Source organism: Hydractinia symbiolongicarpus, chromosome 7 (assembly GCF_029227915.1).
Source record: "Hydractinia symbiolongicarpus strain clone_291-10 chromosome 7, HSymV2.1, whole genome shotgun sequence".
Taxonomy (NCBI): Eukaryota; Metazoa; Cnidaria; class Hydrozoa; order Anthoathecata; family Hydractiniidae; genus Hydractinia; species Hydractinia symbiolongicarpus.
This window is the reverse complement of record NC_079881.1, coordinates 11,964,269-11,983,381: the sequence shown is the minus strand read 5'-3', so window position 1 is coordinate 11,983,381 and position 19,113 is coordinate 11,964,269. Positions and strand designations below refer to the sequence as shown.

Sequence of the window (19,113 nt, the reverse complement as noted above, 5' to 3'; positions counted from 1 at the left end):
GCAGCTTAAGCAGAAGCAATCAACAACTGTACCCCCAAGACATGGTTGCCTTTTCTGTCAATACTTGCCGGTATAAAAAGAAAAATTAATCTGTTTTACCCACAGTTCGACTTGTTATGGTTTTGAACTCTCTTTACACAGTGTAGCTATATTCCCACGCCCATCTATTTTACATTATGAAGATCAGGTAAAATTTTATTTTATTATGAATGTATTGTTAAGTCTGGTGTAGACTTCAAACCAAATTACTACGTTCTCCTTGTTTCAGGTTGCAGCCTTCTTAAACGGAAGTCGCATTTTTCTATTACAGCCTGCATAAAGCAGAAAATTTCCCTTTTAAAATTCAAACAAAACTTGAGTTTGGCACTATGAATAAATATAAAGAAACCTGACTTTCATATCAATAATGATGAAATTTTATTAAAAAAAATATTGGAAATAACTTACCTCATGATTAATTTAACTGATGAAAATAATAATTTTAGCAATGCTTTAACTTCTACAACTTCTATAAATTTTAAAACTTCAACAATTTCAAATACTATATTTTATCCAATGAGACATTAAAACAATATCATAGTCTCGTCACAAAAAATCATATCTTCAATGACAATGAGAGTAGATCTCTTTAAGATGTGGCTGGTTACAGAGAGAAGGCTAAATCTCTTTCTAGTGAAAAACTATGACATAATTAAAAATGTGTTTAAGTCTGAACACTCACTCCCTTTTCCAAAAAGAAATAGAAGATCATTTAGGCTGGAATGGCTCAGAAAGTATTCCTGGCTATGTTATTCACCTATTTCAGATGGATGTTTTTGTCTTCTATGTGTTTTCTTTCTATGTGTTTTCTTTGGAGACAAAATTTCCAAAAGAAAACTATTTTCTGAGGCTGTGACACATTGGATTGATGCCAAAGCATCATTTAAATGGCATGAAAATACCCAACAATGCAAAACTGCTTTCTGTTAAACAAGTAAATGGAGTACATAAGTGTCAAAGGCTTTGGATAAATCAATGCATTATACACAACCAATGGTTTCGTTATCTACAGCTTTTCGTATATTGTCTATCAAAAATATCATAGCTAATTCTGTCGATCTCCTTTTCCTGTAACCAAGCTGACGTTCTGAAAGAAGACAACTACATTCAAGATATTCGGTGGTCTGTTTATGCGCTGCCTTTTTTTAAAATTTTGAAGAGTAAAGGGAAGAAAGAAATTGGTCTCTATTATCTCTTTTGTATGGGTGCAAGTTTTACAACTTTTCATTCATTGTGTACCAGTTCTACATTGAACGATATTTTTTTAAAAACGCTTATGGACCACCGTCTTTTATTTTCCTGAAGGTAGATCATCACATCCAACAGATTTATTTCGTTTTAGAGATTTCAGTTCCTTTTCAATAAAAATCTGATTAAAAGAATCATTCCTTGCTTTAAAAGTTGACTGGCCTCTAAAGTTTGCTAGCTTATTCTTGCTACTAATAAAAAACTCTAATACATTGGCTTAGTCTTAATAATCATACTTTAAAGCAATCTAATGGCAAAAAGCGGAAATGCGCGTTTTAGGGATCACAAGGGTTTATTATGACTGTTGCAAATTATAACACTCGTTTAAATTTAAATCAGTCGCGTCACAAAATTCAGGTTTGGAAGTGTCCGTTGTTAATAATAATTGTACTTTAGGGGCAAAGAACTGTCGCGGTCAAAAAGCTTTGCGGCGTCAAATTTCGCGAATTTTAATTTTGGGACGAATTTCGCAAAAAATCTAATTCTAAAATCACTTCATTTGGAGAGAACATTTTGGCGTATGGCAACAATTATATTTTTTCTTTTTTTCTCATAATAAGAATAATCAAAAGTCTACAACCATTACTGTTTAAAAGAATCAGGATTCTATTATTATTTTTTGCGGTGAAAAAAACTTGAGTCTTGAAAAGTATCCATAAGTTTCTCCTTTAAAGAATTTTTTATGTATAAGTTTGGTTGGATTTTTGAACTCTATGGTGATGTGATAATTACATTGTTACATTGAGCCTAAGCATCTCACTAATTCCTGCGACCTCCTTCTCATTTTTTCTTAGGATAGGTGTTGGAAGGGAGGAAGCAATGGGAGAAGCAAGGAGAGGGAGCAAGGGGAGAAGTAACAACAACATGCAGCTTAACTTTGTAGATTTTCGGTTTACTAACTTCATTGAAGAGTGATGGATATTGTATAAATGTACTGTAACGATAAAGTTTGTTTCATTAAGTAACAAAGTTGTTTAAAGATAAACTTGCTTGAGTCAATAAAAAAGACACAACTGCGACAGTTTCTTGCGTCATATTGGTGCTCCGTCACACAAACGCTCATTCGTGCGCTTTAACACACACGCTCATTCGTGCGATTGTAACAACAAACTAATAATAGTATTACCCAGAAATAATGCAAATAAAATAAAATCACTAAGCATCGATTATTGTACTGTATTGTACGTCGCGTTGTCTTTCGGTGATACTTGTAGCCATGTGGAATATAAAAACGTGAATCTATCCGTCCTGCTTAGCAAAGGAGTATAGTACTGATATCTTAGGTAGTTGTCTAGTTGAAAGGTTGACGTTCTTGCACGACTTTCGTAGCTCAAATAAGAGATTTAAATGCACTAGAGCCCCTTTCGCAGGATTCTTGTGGATAACAGTGCCAATGTGAACTGAACAGGCTGGGTAAATAATTGCAAGTAATAATAAATAATGTTAAAAGATTAAAATTTTATATTACACATTATGTAGCTCTTTTATTCCTTTTTATATAATTCTTAAATTCAAGATGTTGTAAGACACAACAAATAACTTAATTTGTTTAATATTTTGATTTTCCAAACGTGGAAATGAAAGTTTTACCATTTTTGTAAGATCTGTAAAATATATAACAATTTTACTATGTAAAAAATGTGGGAAATTACAGTTTTACCCAAACAATATAAAATAGGGGACTGGAACTGATTAGTAATATCCTAAGGCGTTGCACAAAGAGAAAAGAGAGTCTATACCCACCAAATTTTGCCTTTACCTTTTGTGAGGTAACTGCTACAAATCGAATGTACTTTTTAGTCGGCCATGGTGAATCTGTTGGACTTATTATTTAAACTTCGTTCTTTTGTATTGCACCTTTAATTTGAATATGAGAAATGAAGTATTGTATTATTTATGTAAAGATTTTTGTTTTTAAAGAAATGAGCTAGCTCGAAACTCTATATTAGGACAATGCGAAGGAGGGCTATACACAGTTTGAAAAAAAAATAAACATCATAAGTATCATATGACAGAGAAACTTGAAGTCTTGCAAGCATGTATATATTTCACCATGTTGCTGTAAAAATCTGTTTAATGTAATGTATAATTAAAAAGATTGCTATGTATCCATCTTAATTTTTCTTTCTTAGAAGTTAAAACTATGACTTGTTCTGTATTTTTGATTGTTGTTTTGGTTTTACGACTTTCAATAACAGGTTAGTATTGTATTTTCAAATAACTTTTAAAATTTGTAACACTCTTTTTTTTTAACGATGAGAAACTCGGCTCCAGGTTTATTTATTCTTATATTTTGATCATTTATTTTACATTATCTATACCGATTAGGTATGAAAAATAAAAAATCGAACTAGAGTTGTGCATTGTTTTGATAAAAATTTTTTTTACAAAAAAGGCTGTATTTAGGAAATTTGCAAAAACAGTAAAATAAATAGAGTGGTTATTAAAGGTTGTTTATATTTCTCTTGGACACACTGATGCAATGAAAATGCGAATGAAGTAGTGAAATATATCCTGGTAAATTAGCACATAAGCCATTATTCGAATTTAGTGTAACTAATTATTTCACCCAACCCTCACTTTCAGATGTGTGTTGGGTGAAAGGGGAGGGACTAAAGAAGTTCAGTACATAAGGAGGCCCAAGGAAGAGGAAGAAAATTTTTCGTATTGAGTACTCAAGGTTGGCTAAAGTTCACCCCAAAATACTTGCTTTTTCTTTTTCTCTCATTTTCAAACAAATACAGCTTATTGGTTCATTTTTGTAGTACTTCAAGACACTGTTTTGTTGCCCAACAATTTAAAAGAAAATCACAAGAAGTTTAAATACAATGTGACAAAAAAAAACAAAAAGCCCGATGGCTTGAAGATTTCCGCCATCAGCATAGATAATAAGTATATAGTGCGAGACTATCCTCAGAGAAAAAAAACGCCATGCCTGTTATCTCAATGCAACCAAAGTTTAAAACAAAAAGAAAACAATAAAGTAAACCCAACGTAAATATCTGTCGTTCTGAGGACGAAATTGATTTGAAGTAGCCCTTCTAGAAGATTTCATAAACATCATGTTAGAGAAAGTTTAAGCCTGACTGTGTCATGATCACTGACATATACATTTTTGACGAGCGTATCAACTTCAAAGATGTTTAGAACATTCGTATGGACATAGATGTGGTCAATAAGTGAACCGGATATATGAGCTGGAGAGGTTACAACTTGTTTATATTCAGTGAGAAAATCAAGGAAATAGTTTCCGTCACTAAATGCATTTACATTAAAATCTCCGAGTATAACATCAACGATTTCGTTTCCCAAAAAATGTTGAATAAGGTATAATGACTCATCTCGATTAAGTGAATTTTTACGATATAGAAGTAGAAAACTAACAGCACTCTTTTGAAACGTTTTCTTCGTCATTTTAAAAAAGTATTGCACCTGGAATTTTCACAATATTAAACAACTTTATAGTTTATATTCCTTGCCCTTTATCGGAATGTGATGAATTATCAAATGTACGTAAAGTAGTGCTATTATCTATAACAATATGAGAAATATTTTCTAAACTTGTATTTGTATGACCTCGTTATCAACAGTCAAACTATTTGGGAGGTCACTTGCACTTAAGTACTGGCTTGTGTAACCTAGGCTCGTGTACAACTTTGTTCCCTTCGCAGAGGATATGATCAAGATCACCTGAAAATGAATAGACTTGTGATGACGTCATCAACGTTTTAATTCCGAAATGGGTTGAGGTACCACGGTTCAGTTTTTTGAGGGTTTCAAAAATAATATTCACTTTGCTGGGCACAGACGGACACAACTTTTGTATTATCTATTATCTATATTATAATACCCGTATATGTCTGTCTGTCACGCAAAATGGTAACACCAGTAGCGAGACACACAAAATGCATTAATAAACAACGACGAACCCGTGAATGTATTCACGGGCTACCGACTAGTTATATAGATTAGGTTTTCCTTAAAAACTTATTCGTTTACCATTTTCTGAAAAACCTACACATTTTTTTGCAGACTACAAAAAGTTTGATGTAATATTTTTTAACATTCTGTTTATATTTCCGGTATTTCACTGATTCACGACCCAAAGAATTAAATTGTACTTACTCAAATTAATTTTCTCTAAAGTTAGAAGTATAAATAAAAATGTTGCAAGCAAATCTTTCAACAAATGAATAACAAAAACAACAGAGCACCCCGCAATAACACACTTTAAACAGCTGCCATATTTGTTTAAAATGATCGGTATTAATTCATTGTATTTATGCTCACGTAGTTCAACTTAGTAAAGATGGTGCCAATGTTTGGTGTGACTGTTGTGTAGCGGTCAGCTGCAAAAACATTAGTCTATTTTAAAAACAAGTTAAAGTTTTATAAAAAATAAAGTAACAATTTAACTGACAACATCTTCTGATGATAGCATCAGTCCATAACTAAATATATTAAGCTCTAGCTTACCCCTCGCCCCAGTTTTTTGCTTTCTCATTGGTCTAGAAATATTTGCCAATAAAGCTTGGTTTCCATCTGGTGTTAATTTGCGATAAGCATGTGCTCTAATTGGAGTTAATTTTTTAACGCATAATGCAAACATCTAGCTAAAAACAATTTATTTTGATATTTCAACGTCAGCCGGTGCAACGTTTACATTATGCATGCCTCAAAGCTGCAATAAAATTATAAGTCAGGAAAACGGCAAACGAACATGTAAGGACAGCCTTAGTATTGAACAAAAAAAAATTGGTATATTGTAAAAAACGTAATGTAAACTTAAACATTGTATTTTTCTCCACTTGCGTCAATCCCCCCTTCCATATTTAATTGGTAATCACTTAAAAATATTTTAAATTTAACCTGATCTTGACAAAAAATACTAATGCTATATATGAGTGATATTTAGTTGTTTTGAAGTGGGAAGTAAGCTTTAAGAAGAGAATTTAATAGTTAGACAAACAAATTCTAGTTGCTTTTCTATCTGAAATCAGTAAAGTTAGAAGCTAATTTGCCTCCATTTTCCATAGCTAGTATCTGTACCACTGGCTGTGCAGCGTTCAGGCTCTGTGCTGTCTCTATCTATCTATATATATATATATATATATATATATATATATATATATATATATATATAATATATCTATCTTCCATCCGGCGATTTTAAAGATTCCGCCCCACGTGGCGCTGGCGGAAATCAATAAAAAGACGAAATAGAATAATAACTACAAACAGCGGTTACATGATGTTTTCTCGTTGTGTACATTGTCACAAAGTCCTGACAAAATTCAAAGGACCGTGACAAAAAATTAGTATATTTGGCTTTTACGTGATTTGGCTTTTATGCTCGTATATTCTCGCAACTGAAAAACTTCTGGCTATCAAATTTAACAATTCAAGAACCGATTAGAGCAAACTTCGTGTTTTGTTTTGTTTTGTTGGTACTGGTTTTTGTTAAAATTGACTGTACCGCATTTACTCATTAGAAGTTACTTAGAAGTGTTTGTTAAAGAATTTTTTTTAGGTATCAGGAAATTCGAATTATATAGTGTAGAGTAGTTTCTTCTACAGTTTCGACTCTTGTCAAAAATATTGTTACGACTGTAGTTTTTTCGCCATTTTTTAAAAGTCGGAAACACGCTGCAGCTGGGTGTTTGCGAAAATGCAAATACTGCATATACCTAGGTTTATCAAGCAGCATTTAGAATGCGCTAGTCGCACTTGCTAATAATTACGGAATATTGGACGTCACCGCCAACGAGGCGGCGAAATATAAGGAAAGAACGTTATATTGACGTTAGCATTTATTAGCACAGCTTGAGAGTTTCAATTTAAACAAACAACCTAGGTTGCAAGGGTGAAAATTATTCTCAATTTTAAACATTTTACAGACTTAACTTATTGGATTTATGTATTTTCCATCAAGTTATATCATTTAAATTTAAAGATGTGACTTTAATCAACATTTTATTAACTGAAGTTGCTAATCACATTTTAATTCATCTCTCAGGAACCAAAAAAGTTATGGTGTCCCTTCCTGATACTGTTTTTCCGATTTCTAAAAATGAGCTAAAAGTTTTCAATAATTTGTAGCTGGATTTTTTGTACATAAGTCTCACACAAAGTTCCATTTCTCAAAGAAGTGTACCGATTACAACAAGCAGGTTATTTTAAATTTACAGGCGTGCAAAGTTGACTGTGACAATTCGCAGACACTAATCAATATACAGGATAAAGGTGGATTGTGGAGATTGAATAATACACAAAATGTTTTTCGAGAATGTGAAAACTTTAGCACAACTTTGAAATATCATGAAATCGTAAGATATCCTTAAAAACTGCTGTATATTGTCAAACTTTAATAGTGTTTGTTATACTGTGGATCTAAATGTCCGCAAAGAAGTCCGTTTGAAAGTTTTGGAACATATTCTTACTTTGTATACAAGAGCTCGAAGTTTTTGGGTGCAACAGTTATACGTAACAGTTACAAGGTTGTAAAAAAAGATCAGTAAGAAATAAAATAGAGAAATCAAGCAACATAGACATGGAACACTGATTGATTAACTTCAAGAAATAAAATTAAAAAAACTTCCACAACGATTGTTGTTATAACCACACATGAAAATGATGTTAAATATTAGTTTTGCCAGCTTAAAACATATTATTAGAATATGTGAGTGTTATTTTTTAAAAAAATGATGATATAATGATGATAATATATTTTTAAACATGTAAAATAGGAAAGGAAATCATTCAACCTTGCAAAACGTACATCATCAACAGACTCGGTGTCAAGAATGGCATTCAACACATGTCCAACAATGTTATACACGTTCAAACAATCAACAAATTCATCCATCATGAGAAAAAACTGTGCTGTTTTAGTCGCCTCAGGTGAATCGAATTCATTCAAAACACTACCAACGGTTTCACTAAGGACTTGAGCGACAGACAAGACAGATTTTCATTACAGGGAAAAGTGTCAGTTGGTCATGATCACTTGTGAACAAATTTCAAGCCACATTCTAGGTCTTCGTGATAGAGTTGTGTAACATTTAAGATTGAGATGAGATAACTCTCCTTTTTTAAACATCTGTAAGCTGTATTAACCTAGATTTGTTCTGGAGAAAAATGACGTTCGGATTTATTTTATTTAAATGTTGCGATGCGTTTTTTCAGCCTAACATCAATGACCTAATCTTTTGTGATCATACTGAAGTTTTCTTTTTGCTTACATTAGTATTCGGTAGTGAAACTTTAAAACTACTGAGCTCGTTGTTTACCGTTGATGCAGGGCATCCAATTACAGCACAATTTTCACGAGGTATAGCAACAGTTGCAACAAATAAACCCAAACATAAAGTCCAAACAACAGTTAAAAATTCGCCTTTCTGAACTTCTGTGCAGGATCGGAGAACTGGGTGCTAGTGTGTTTCATACGCTTGTAAAACCATAAACAATAGACCATTGTTTGTCACCACTCTTTTTCTTAAAACTATGATGAAACAATTTGGAAGATATTTTTTGCTAATTCTCTTGACCCGTTTTACACTTCTTTGTAATGTTTTTGTAATGTTTTAAAAAACAGTGCATTTGTACAAAGTAAATAAACTGATATTTTTACACTTACTAGAAAGGACAAAATTAATATAAAAAGTTGATCATTAGCACGTTCCCTGGTAGTTAGGCAAAAACTAAGATAAAGGTAAATCTCGGGCTCACGTGATAAAACTTGACATACGTGTAGAAAGTCTTAACACAAACAGATACCAGATAAAAAATATTTGATAACGTCATTAGAATTATAAATAACTTCATACATATCTAAAATAGGCCATCCCTAGGACACCTATATCTCCTTAGCAACATTTACTAAGCTAAGCTAACCATCCGGTAACGAACGTACATAAACATACATGTATGTCAGACTTGTTAAAGTTTACGACTGAAAATATCCCACGTCCGTAAAATTAAATAGAAAGTACAATTTTTTTTTTGCTTTACAAGCCCCAATATAAAATAGGAAAAGTCACAAAATTTCTGCACTCAGTTACATTCCGCGCCAAAGTTAAGCCCTGTCAAAAAGGCCGCGGGTACTTTCTGACTTGTACTTATATTGTAAAGAAACGATAAATAAAATTTAGTGTTTGATTCTTCATAAGTAAGTGAGTAAGTAAGTAAATAAGTACCGGGAAGTTTTACCGTCCTTGGGGATTCCATCTCTTCCTCCCCTCCGACTGAAAATATGTTACATTACCGCCAGAGATACGTATAGCATTGCTTTTACTTGCTTGCCTGCCACACAAGTCGGTTAGCGGTAGGTAGATGGCACTAAATGGGCTGACAACACTACATTTAAAACGCACCGGAGTGGGGACTCGTACTCGATACCTAATGATTACAAGGCTAGTGCGCTACCTCTATACCATATCTGCATAATTCCATCTTGTAAAAAATCCAGATATCCCTTATTGACTGTACAGTCAGTTCCAGTTACATGAATCATCTATTGCTTAATGAGCAATTCAATGATCCAATAAAATTTAGCTTTAAAACAAAAGTGATAGTTAGCCTATCTCTACTTTTTGTAAATTCAACACTGAAAAATAGCTCCTTAAATTATTTATGAATTTATTTGAAAAATTGAAGTTACTCACGCTCGTTTCCTGCTATTTTAATCAGTCATTTTTTAAATTTCTTGCCACAACGCGAAATCAACAAAAATAAAGTCTTCAGCATTGAAACGATGGAGCTAATTTTGGGTTTCTTCGGAAAAGGGCGGGCGCCTCTGACAGAAAGACCGACAAAAGTAGCGTATTAATACATAAGATATAAACTTTTTAATATCGTAAAAATATGAAATGATAAAAAATATTTATTTAAATAACATAAGAAAAGAATTTAAATCATCAACCATTAATCAGATACGAGTCCAAGGTACTCATAAAAAGAAAAATGATTTTTTTAGTGATCACAAGGCTACCATGGCTATTTGGTAATTGGTATTTCTTTAATTTTTTTTTATTAATTTAGATTCATCTGACATTTTTGTTTCAAAACTCAATGGCAACGATCATAAGAATTGTGGACATCAAGTAATATTACCTTGCCGCTCGTTGCAGTACGTTCTTGAAAACAAAATCTCCAAGTTAAAAATTGTCATTCGATTAGATGGAGGTAATGATGTGGTAAATCCTTACAAGTATCTGATTAATAAAACGTTCCTACTTGAACGAGAAATTACGATCACAAACACTGGAAATGTTCGTCCGACTGTTTCGGTATATAAAAAACTAAAACCATCATATGAACTTCAACATACTGTCTTTCATTGCAAACAGGAATGTATTTTAACCATATATGGAATTCGATTTTACGACGCACCATTGGTCTCCATCGTATCTAATATAACGGTCCAGGTAAAACAGTGTCTTGTTGAAAGTTCATTGCGATTTCTTCGAACTCTCATGAATGAAATACAAAAAAATATAGCCGTGGAAATATTTAACAGTACTTTTGTTGATTCAACTTTGGCTTTTGACGAAACTAAATACTTGAAAATAAATATCATTAACACCACTATACATGAGCACACACGTGACTTTTCACTGCTCTCAATACACGGAGCATATGTCTGTGATATTCAAATAAGAGATAGCTTATTTAGAAATAACGGTGGGGTTGCTATTTCATGCATCCCATCTGCTAGTAATAGCAAAAAAATATGGATAATTAATACTAAATTTATTAATACAAAAAAAAATGGAAATGCGTTGGAACTCTTGTATTGCTCATCAATTTATATAAAACATTCTGAGTTTAATGGTTATATTGCCACTGCATTGAAAATAGAAAATGCTCTTTCAGTTACGGTGACACGTTCAAGCTTCACAAGTAACACTGGTTACAATGGAGGTGCTTTATATTTAAGAGGTAGCAAGTGTCTGATATCAAAATGTTATTTCTTCAATAATACGGCTACGAATGGAGGAGCAATCTACTACGTGATGGGCATGTTGTATCTTCTTATCGCGAATTCCCGATTTATCTCAAACTCCGCCATAATGTTAGGCGGAAGTTTATATACCGGCAAGCAACAAATAAAAGCAGAAGTAAAGATGCGAAACGTTACTTTCTTGGTAGAACCCAAATTTCCATCAAGTGCTGGTATTATAATCTATTCAACAGTGGAGACAAGTTTACTTAATGTCTGCATGAAAATCGCGTCAACACTGTTTGATTGGCCGATAGCAGATGGCTTTTCGTGTGATAAAGGTTGCATCAGAAAGAAAAGATCTGCAAGTGATTTTTTCAAATTTAAATGCCCTGAGAACCATAATGCTGTAGCAATATTTGTGAAAGATAAGGAAGAGAATTGGATTTCTAATCTACGCTGTGTCAGATGTAGGAAGGACACATATTCAATTAATAATGGAAGTATCGAAATAAAATATAAACATGAAAACCTAACAGCATTAAATCTTAACGCAAAGTGTCAAAGATGTCCATCTGGTGCAATATGTGACAACGGAGTAGTCAGTCGTGGTAATTTTTGGGGATATCTGTCATCGGATAAATCTGATATAATATTCATACCTTGTCCTTCATCCTATTGCTGCTCATCTTATGGTACTAAATGCACGTCCTATAATACCTGCAATATTAACAGATATGGAGTTTTATGTGGTTCGTGTAAATCTGGTTCTAGAGTCAATTACTTCGATGGTAGGTGTATTACAAAAAGAAGTTGTTGGAAACATTTGTTTTGGGTCCTGTACTTGCTCTATATAATTATTTATTCAGTTCTCTTTCTTTACTACAAGGACATATTCTTGTTTGTTCTGAAGTATATAAGAGGCGTTAAGAGTAAACCAGACACCACTGGCGATTTAATGCAACCCTTGATTGAGAACAGTGAGGGCTGTGTATCTCAAAAAGATGAAGAAAACGATAACATCAACCATTCAACAAATGTGCTCTCTTTAAGACCTAGATATTCAAACATGTCAAGAAACATCGCAGGCGTTACGACGATTGTATTCTTCTTTTATCAGATTGAAAGGTTGCTTCGAATCAAACAACACGATCAGAGAAAATCAGATATTTTAAGCGAGTTTAGAAAAGCGATTACATCTGCACTTAACTTTGAATTTATTTCAACGAAGTTCTTAAATATATGTGCCAGGGAAAATCTCACAACTATTGGCAAGGAATTTATCCAAACAGCTGCCTTTCCTACAGCAATTACATTACTTTTTACATTACATTTTTGTTCAAAAAGATGTTTCTTTATGTGGACAAGGCATGAGCCCTATTTTCAAATAAAAATTAGATCGTGCCTAATTCAACTGGCATTGCTTGGTTACACAGGAATATCATCATTCTGTATAAAAATGATGAATTGCGTCAATATAAACGACACACATTATTTGTACATACAAGGTGATGTTGTTTGTTATTCATGGTGGCAATATCTTATTATGGTGTTCTTCTGCATTTGGATTGTGCCATTTCCTTTCACGACATATATGTCGGTAAAGATGCTGGAGAAAGGGAAGGTATCTGTTACACAATTTTACATCTGCTTTTCCTTTCCTCCATATGCAAGTTATCAGTACATATTGAAAAGAAAGACGGGTTTTGACTTTGATGCCACTGAAATTCCTGACAACAAGAAGGAAAAGGATAGCATCTTGGAGTTGTTTACTAAACCATATCGAAAAAGTACGTCTGAAGAGAGTGTCATAAACTGGGAGGTTGTTGTCTTGATTCGACGTCTAATCTTGTCTGCCTTGTGTATATGCATCATCAATCCAGTATTCAGAATGCTAACCACTTTCCCCACACTTTTAGTTTTCCTACTGCATCACTGGTATAAAAGTCCATTTCATAGCAACGCCCTTAACAGAATGGAAACACTATCGTTGTCCATTTTACTGTTGCTCAATATTTTTGATTTAATTTGGGCCTTGGATTACATGCATGATCTTTCAAGGTTACCCGGTTTCGATCTTATCAATCTTGTTTTTATTTGGGTTAAAAATATTGCTTTATCACTACCACCATTGGTAGTTTTGATTATTTTATCATATGTTGCAGTTAAAAAGATTATTTGGAGAATTAGGAAATGTATAAGAAAAGTTAAATGGTCTGAAATGTGTAGCTGCTAACAATACAATGTAATTATACTGTTTAAAGGACTATTTTTATTTGTAATGTTCCAAAGTAACGATGAAAGGAAATATTATAAACGCGTGCATATAGCACGCGTTTATAATATTTATGCATATGCGGCCTGCATGATTTAGTACATACCAAGTAAGAAAGGAAGTTCTGTAGGTTTGAAGTCAACACGATGCAAAATCTATTATTAAAAGCTGTTGTCACACTACTCAATTTTGCTGTATTAAGGATTATGTAATAAGGATGAAGGTAATAAAACAAGCAAAAAATAAACTTGAGTTCAGAACAAAACTATATCTGAGAGTAAAACAAAAGCTCATCTATTCCAAGAATTATCTACCGTGCGAGTGCGTTAAGGTTGATATCCATTAGGCAAATTTTGGTTGCTCGGGCTCTAGCGAATCCGGAGGAAAAGCGGCTATTAAATTTCTATATGCCATAGCGACGTAAGATGAGCGACAAAAGTTTAAAGTGAAAACGTGGATTTTCTTCAGTAAAAAAATATTTTAGCACATTTTTTGGAGTATAATTTTATAATTTTGATTCTGATTGACTGTCAAAGATATGTGACGTCAAAAATCGCAAACGATCGCTGAAAAAGTTCAAACTGTTTCAACTCCTTTGGCGATCTCAACGAACAGCTCATGTTACGTAGTTTTACGTAAACAACCTTATGCGTATGCGCACATCCTAATCGCTAGAGCCCGACCGACCAAAATTCGCTTAATGGAGATTAGTTTCAAAGAGTATTTTAAACACTTATCTTGCCAAACACTTTCAAACAACAGTCATAAGAATTGTTTTTTAACACATTGTAATGGTAGAATGACTTTAAAGTTTATACTAGTCTTGTATTTGCGAAATGCAAAATGTTTGAAAGAGGCATTATTTCTAGCCTAAGTATTTATTTATTTATTTATTTATTTATTTATTTATTTATTTATTTATTTATTTATTTATTTATTTATTTATTTATTTATTTATTTATTTATTTGCAGATTCATGAATTGGACACTACGTTCCCGAAATTAAAATCAAGGGAACAACTATTTTTATCTGTAAATACAGCTTGGGCAATTAAAACTCGGGTTGGTTGGGTTATTTTGAATTAGAACGTAATTGTTGTTCTGTGTGAATTAATATTTAAAATGATTTTATGTCTTTGTGGTATCCGTGGACTGTTTACAATTTCGGGAACATCAGTATTTATTTCGCCTACCAAACCCCCGTCAAACGCTGGTATAGACCCTGAGAGCAAGCCCTTGATATGTTGACTAAAACGCATTTAATTCACCTAATTTCATCAACAACATCACTTATCTATCTACAAAATACAGTTTTTTTGGAGAGCAGAATGTCCTCTGCAAGTATAACAAGGCAAGTCTTCGTTGCTCTTTTAAACAGCACCGAAAACCGTTTTCGTGACAGCACGATCTATAGCTTTATCTTCTTTTGCAACACGATGTTGAGACATCAATGAGCAAAAATGGTTACCTGGACATCCTCGCTAGTGTTATATATGTAATACATGTCAAGCGTGTCTCGTTTACCTCTAAAACGAGACAAAATCCGTATTTTCAATTTCGGGAACATGATGTTTTTGGAATGCGCGTTCCCATAACACTGTCAAAGAAATTGTTTCAGCTTAAGATGATGTGATAAATATTGCACGCCCGGGTTGTCAACTGTTGATAAGCAGCAAAATTAAACTATGTATTTTTAAGTCCAAAATCGCGATAATCAAACTTTTCAATTTTCAATTTCGGGAACTATTTATTACTCGTTTTAAGACACGGCGCGGAACATAGTTTTCTTGTTTTTTCGTTTTATAGGTAAGTGTTTTTAGGAATTTTTAAATAAAACGCTACATTTCCTCTTGACACATCCTACGGAAAAAGATACCACTGAAAAACAACAAGAAAACTATCTAGAGTGACTTCATTATTGCAAAAATGAGCGTACATATTGGCAGAAAGATGGGGTGTCGTAACTGTCAGTGGAATGTTGAGAATAAAAACATAAAATTCTTGGTTGTCCTGCTGCTGCCCAAGTCTTAAGAGATAAGTAACAACATTCCAAACTTAGACCCAGAGTTCCACTACTGCCTGAAGAAAAATGATCGATAGTCAAGAACCGTACACGGAATCGCCACCAGATTTACTTTACTATATGTGGTATATAAAATTAAAAGGTTGCATGTTAGCGACTACCTCTTCTTTGAGTAAAAACCGTGTATGTCTATAGAATGAATCCTGCACTATCGTGGTGATTAGTAAACCGTTAAACGGCCTGTGTCGCAGTCGCTAATACGCAATCTAAATTCCCCGATAATAAAAGATCATTTTTTAACGGCTGTTGTAACTAATGGAGGTGGAGACGTTACAAAAGCTGTGAAAAATAAGATATTGTTCTTTGCGAAACGGATGCTGTTATATTTTCGATTAAAAATTGTTCATCATTGGTATAACATGGTTGTTACACTACATGTCTGCTCGAAACGCACCGTTAAAAGCGTTTGATATTGCATAATATTTTGATGGCCTGTCACCTAAACTTAAGCTGATATATTTAATGGCCGACGGCGGTATTCAAATTGATTGTTTTTGTTTAAGTGTGGTTTGTGCCCTGAAGCACAGAAAATTAACGCGAAGAAAGTCTACTTCGCTAGCGTAGCCCACGATGCGCGTGTGCGTATGTGCCGATAATGCAGAAAGAAAAAGCTTTTGTACTTTTCGTAATAGCAAGCTTGGGTTTTGTATTTCCTTTGTTAAACCCTAAGTGTGTGATAAACTATTATTGTAATTGAACAATCTTCCGATAAAAGAAAACGAAGATGATCAAAATTCATTACAAAGTAAACCCCGTTGGAAAATTTTAGATTTTGAAAATATTTTTCTATTTTTTTCAGGATACAAAATTTAATTGAGAATTCAATGAAAAATAGTATTCTCCTCAATATGAATTGAATCCCTGCATTTTAGTCCTTCCCGCGACTAACGCAAGATTTTGTGAAAGACAAGGACACTTTAAAAAAAATAATATTTTATTATTTTGTGCACAGGTCTAAAAAAAATACAAGAACGCACATCAAAACTGTAAAAACAGCACTCTTTCTTCTCCTTTTTGGCAAGAGCAAACGTTGAATGTTGTCCAAAAGGCCCAATTTTCGAAGAAACGGGTTACCATGACAACTAGCCAAAAAATGTTAGTAAGAAACCATTGTCCTTGCTTTCACGTTTCATAGCTAGACTGAGTAAAAATGCAGAGCTCTTCTAGAAAAAATCTCGTGCATTTCTATTTGTAGACTTTAACACACAAAAAACCCCTACTTTTTCCAGACTTTTATCAAATGAATTTATTTTCGCTAAAAATTGGTGTGGCATATTATATTTCGTCCAATACAGGGCTAGTTAAGGTCGGAATTGAGGTCTCTAGCAATGGGGCGGAGTACGGGGGTTACTTAGTGAGAGAATCTTCTCAGGGACATGAGACCTGAACTTTATGGCTGGATAAAAAAGAATAAATACTGCATACGTGTGAATTAATTGTGACATGATACTGTAAGGGCAAATGTGCACACACGGAAAAATTGTTCTGTCCTCCCACATATTTTAAAAAACGTTCACAACATAACAACCTTTTTTCTTACCAAGATCGGTAAATTTTCCGTTTAGATTATCACACAACAACTTAAAATTGCATATTTGCGACGCATTGTTAGTTTATCCGTTCTGGTCTACAAAATGTTTTTCGTGCGTGAACATCGACCTCACAAGGTTATCATCAATAATTTTCACTCGTGACCAGGCTTTAAAAAATTGTGCCTAAAAATTAAAATCAAATTCATTTTATCGAATTACCAAAGTTCAATGTTCTCGTGATCTTTTCGAGCAGAGACTAATAACAACTGGTGTCACAAAAATATTTTGTAAGAAATCTTTGACTTGAGCGCTTGTTGTAAATTTATTGTCCTAACCAGGGCTCTTATTCCGAAGTGGACCAGTCATTATCGATCTTACGTAAAAAAGACGGAAATTTAGACGACGGCAACTAGGGAAATGAAACGTCCTATAGTACGCATAAAGAAAGTAAAGAAGCGCGTAAAGTAATGTAATGCAATTTATGTTTATTACTAGAATAAAGTGATATAAGCCTTCTGTAAGACAAAAGATGCTCTTTTTCTTGTTTATACTATTAAGATGATTAACGATATTGAATTTATTTGCTTTTACGACCTAACCTGATAAAAAAAAATCATGCTTAATAGTAAATTTCGAAAAATATACGTACAGTACAAAGAAGAACTGAAGCAAATAAAATATTTATTTCTTTAAAATAAACACATTTTGTTTAAGAAATTGGAAAGAATGCATATTTAAACACAAACTAAAATTCGCAAAAAATAAAAAAACCTTGGGAAACGAATCAACTTGCGTTTTCTTCATAACGTGAAAACATCTTAGTTTTACGTCCAATTAATAACGAAATAGCGTTCAAAATGTAATACACAAGCACAGTTAGTAAAAACGTCCGTATCCTATCCTCGACAATAGAACGAAAATGGTTCGAACAAGGGAAGTTTTCTCTACAGCTTTTTAAAAAAATAATAAATGAAAACTTGGGGGAAAAAGATTACATAAACAAAAAGTAGCGTCAATAATTCTTACATTAACGCTGATCCTAAAATAAACAGATGCGTGTGAAAACAAAAAATATATTACAAAAAAGTCAAGCATTAACGTATTAATCTTTTAAAGTGCCGGTTTTTCTCTTTTTGCTTTGCAGGAAATTTTTTCTTTCCGTTCTAACTTTTGATAAAAGTGTCTCTTCACCGTACTTAATGAGAATATCTTCGATTTCGTGTTTTTCAACAAGTGATTTGAATTCTTTCATTCGAATTTTTAGCGAATGATCAGCGGTTATTAGAGGCTGGAAATGATCAATCAAATCAAATCAAACAAATATTGCTTCAATTTAAAACTTTTTTGTCACGTGAAGTAAGCTTTAACGTTAAAAATAAGTTAACCACAAGTTATTAAAAAGAATATACATATAGTATCAAACAATATTCGTTATTTGAATTTTGCATCCAAAATGTGATGCCATTTTTAAAAATATAGTTTTTTGAAACAGTCCGAAATACGCCTGAAAAATATGAAAGCCATTTGTATCTCAAGTAAAATGCCATTTTGTGAATCTAAAAGCAATGGACTATTTTGATGCTATAGCTAACTACGAAGTTATCAATGTACTGTTTCTTTTACTACCCCTCAATTCATAATGGATTTATCACAACGTTATAGATCGAAACCAGCACACAAACAGTCAGGAAGAACTGATGATTAGCCTTAAGCTGATAGTTACCAAATACAGTATAATTATATCCTGTATATAAGCTAACTATATACTTCTGTGTTACAGGCTAATTGTTAGTTCTTCCTGATTGGCAAACCACAACACTTGTTTTAATTTTTTATATATATAGCTAGCTATATCCATCTGAAATCTGAACAAGCCCAGTATGTTCTTGACTAAGCTACCGCCAACCGCTGCTTTCAAAAAGGATCAGTTACATCAGCTGCAAAATTATTTAGCTTTGCCAGCTATAGCCAGCCATGTAATATAAGTACATCTATC

General features: G+C 33.1%; 1 protein-coding gene across 1 annotated transcript; it reads left to right on the top strand.

Moving 5' to 3' along the window:
• The first annotated feature begins 2,696 nt into the window (after positions 1-2,696).
• On the top strand, positions 2,697-13,953 carry LOC130648940 (uncharacterized). Its single transcript, XM_057455080.1, has 3 exons — positions 2,697-3,310; positions 3,420-3,485; positions 10,327-13,953. The coding sequence occupies exons 2-3, from the start codon at positions 3,431-3,433 to the stop codon at positions 13,461-13,463; spliced, it is 3,192 nt and encodes a 1,063-aa protein (XP_057311063.1). The 5' UTR covers positions 2,697-3,310; positions 3,420-3,430; the 3' UTR covers positions 13,464-13,953.
• The last annotated feature ends 5,160 nt before the right edge of the window (positions 13,954-19,113 follow it).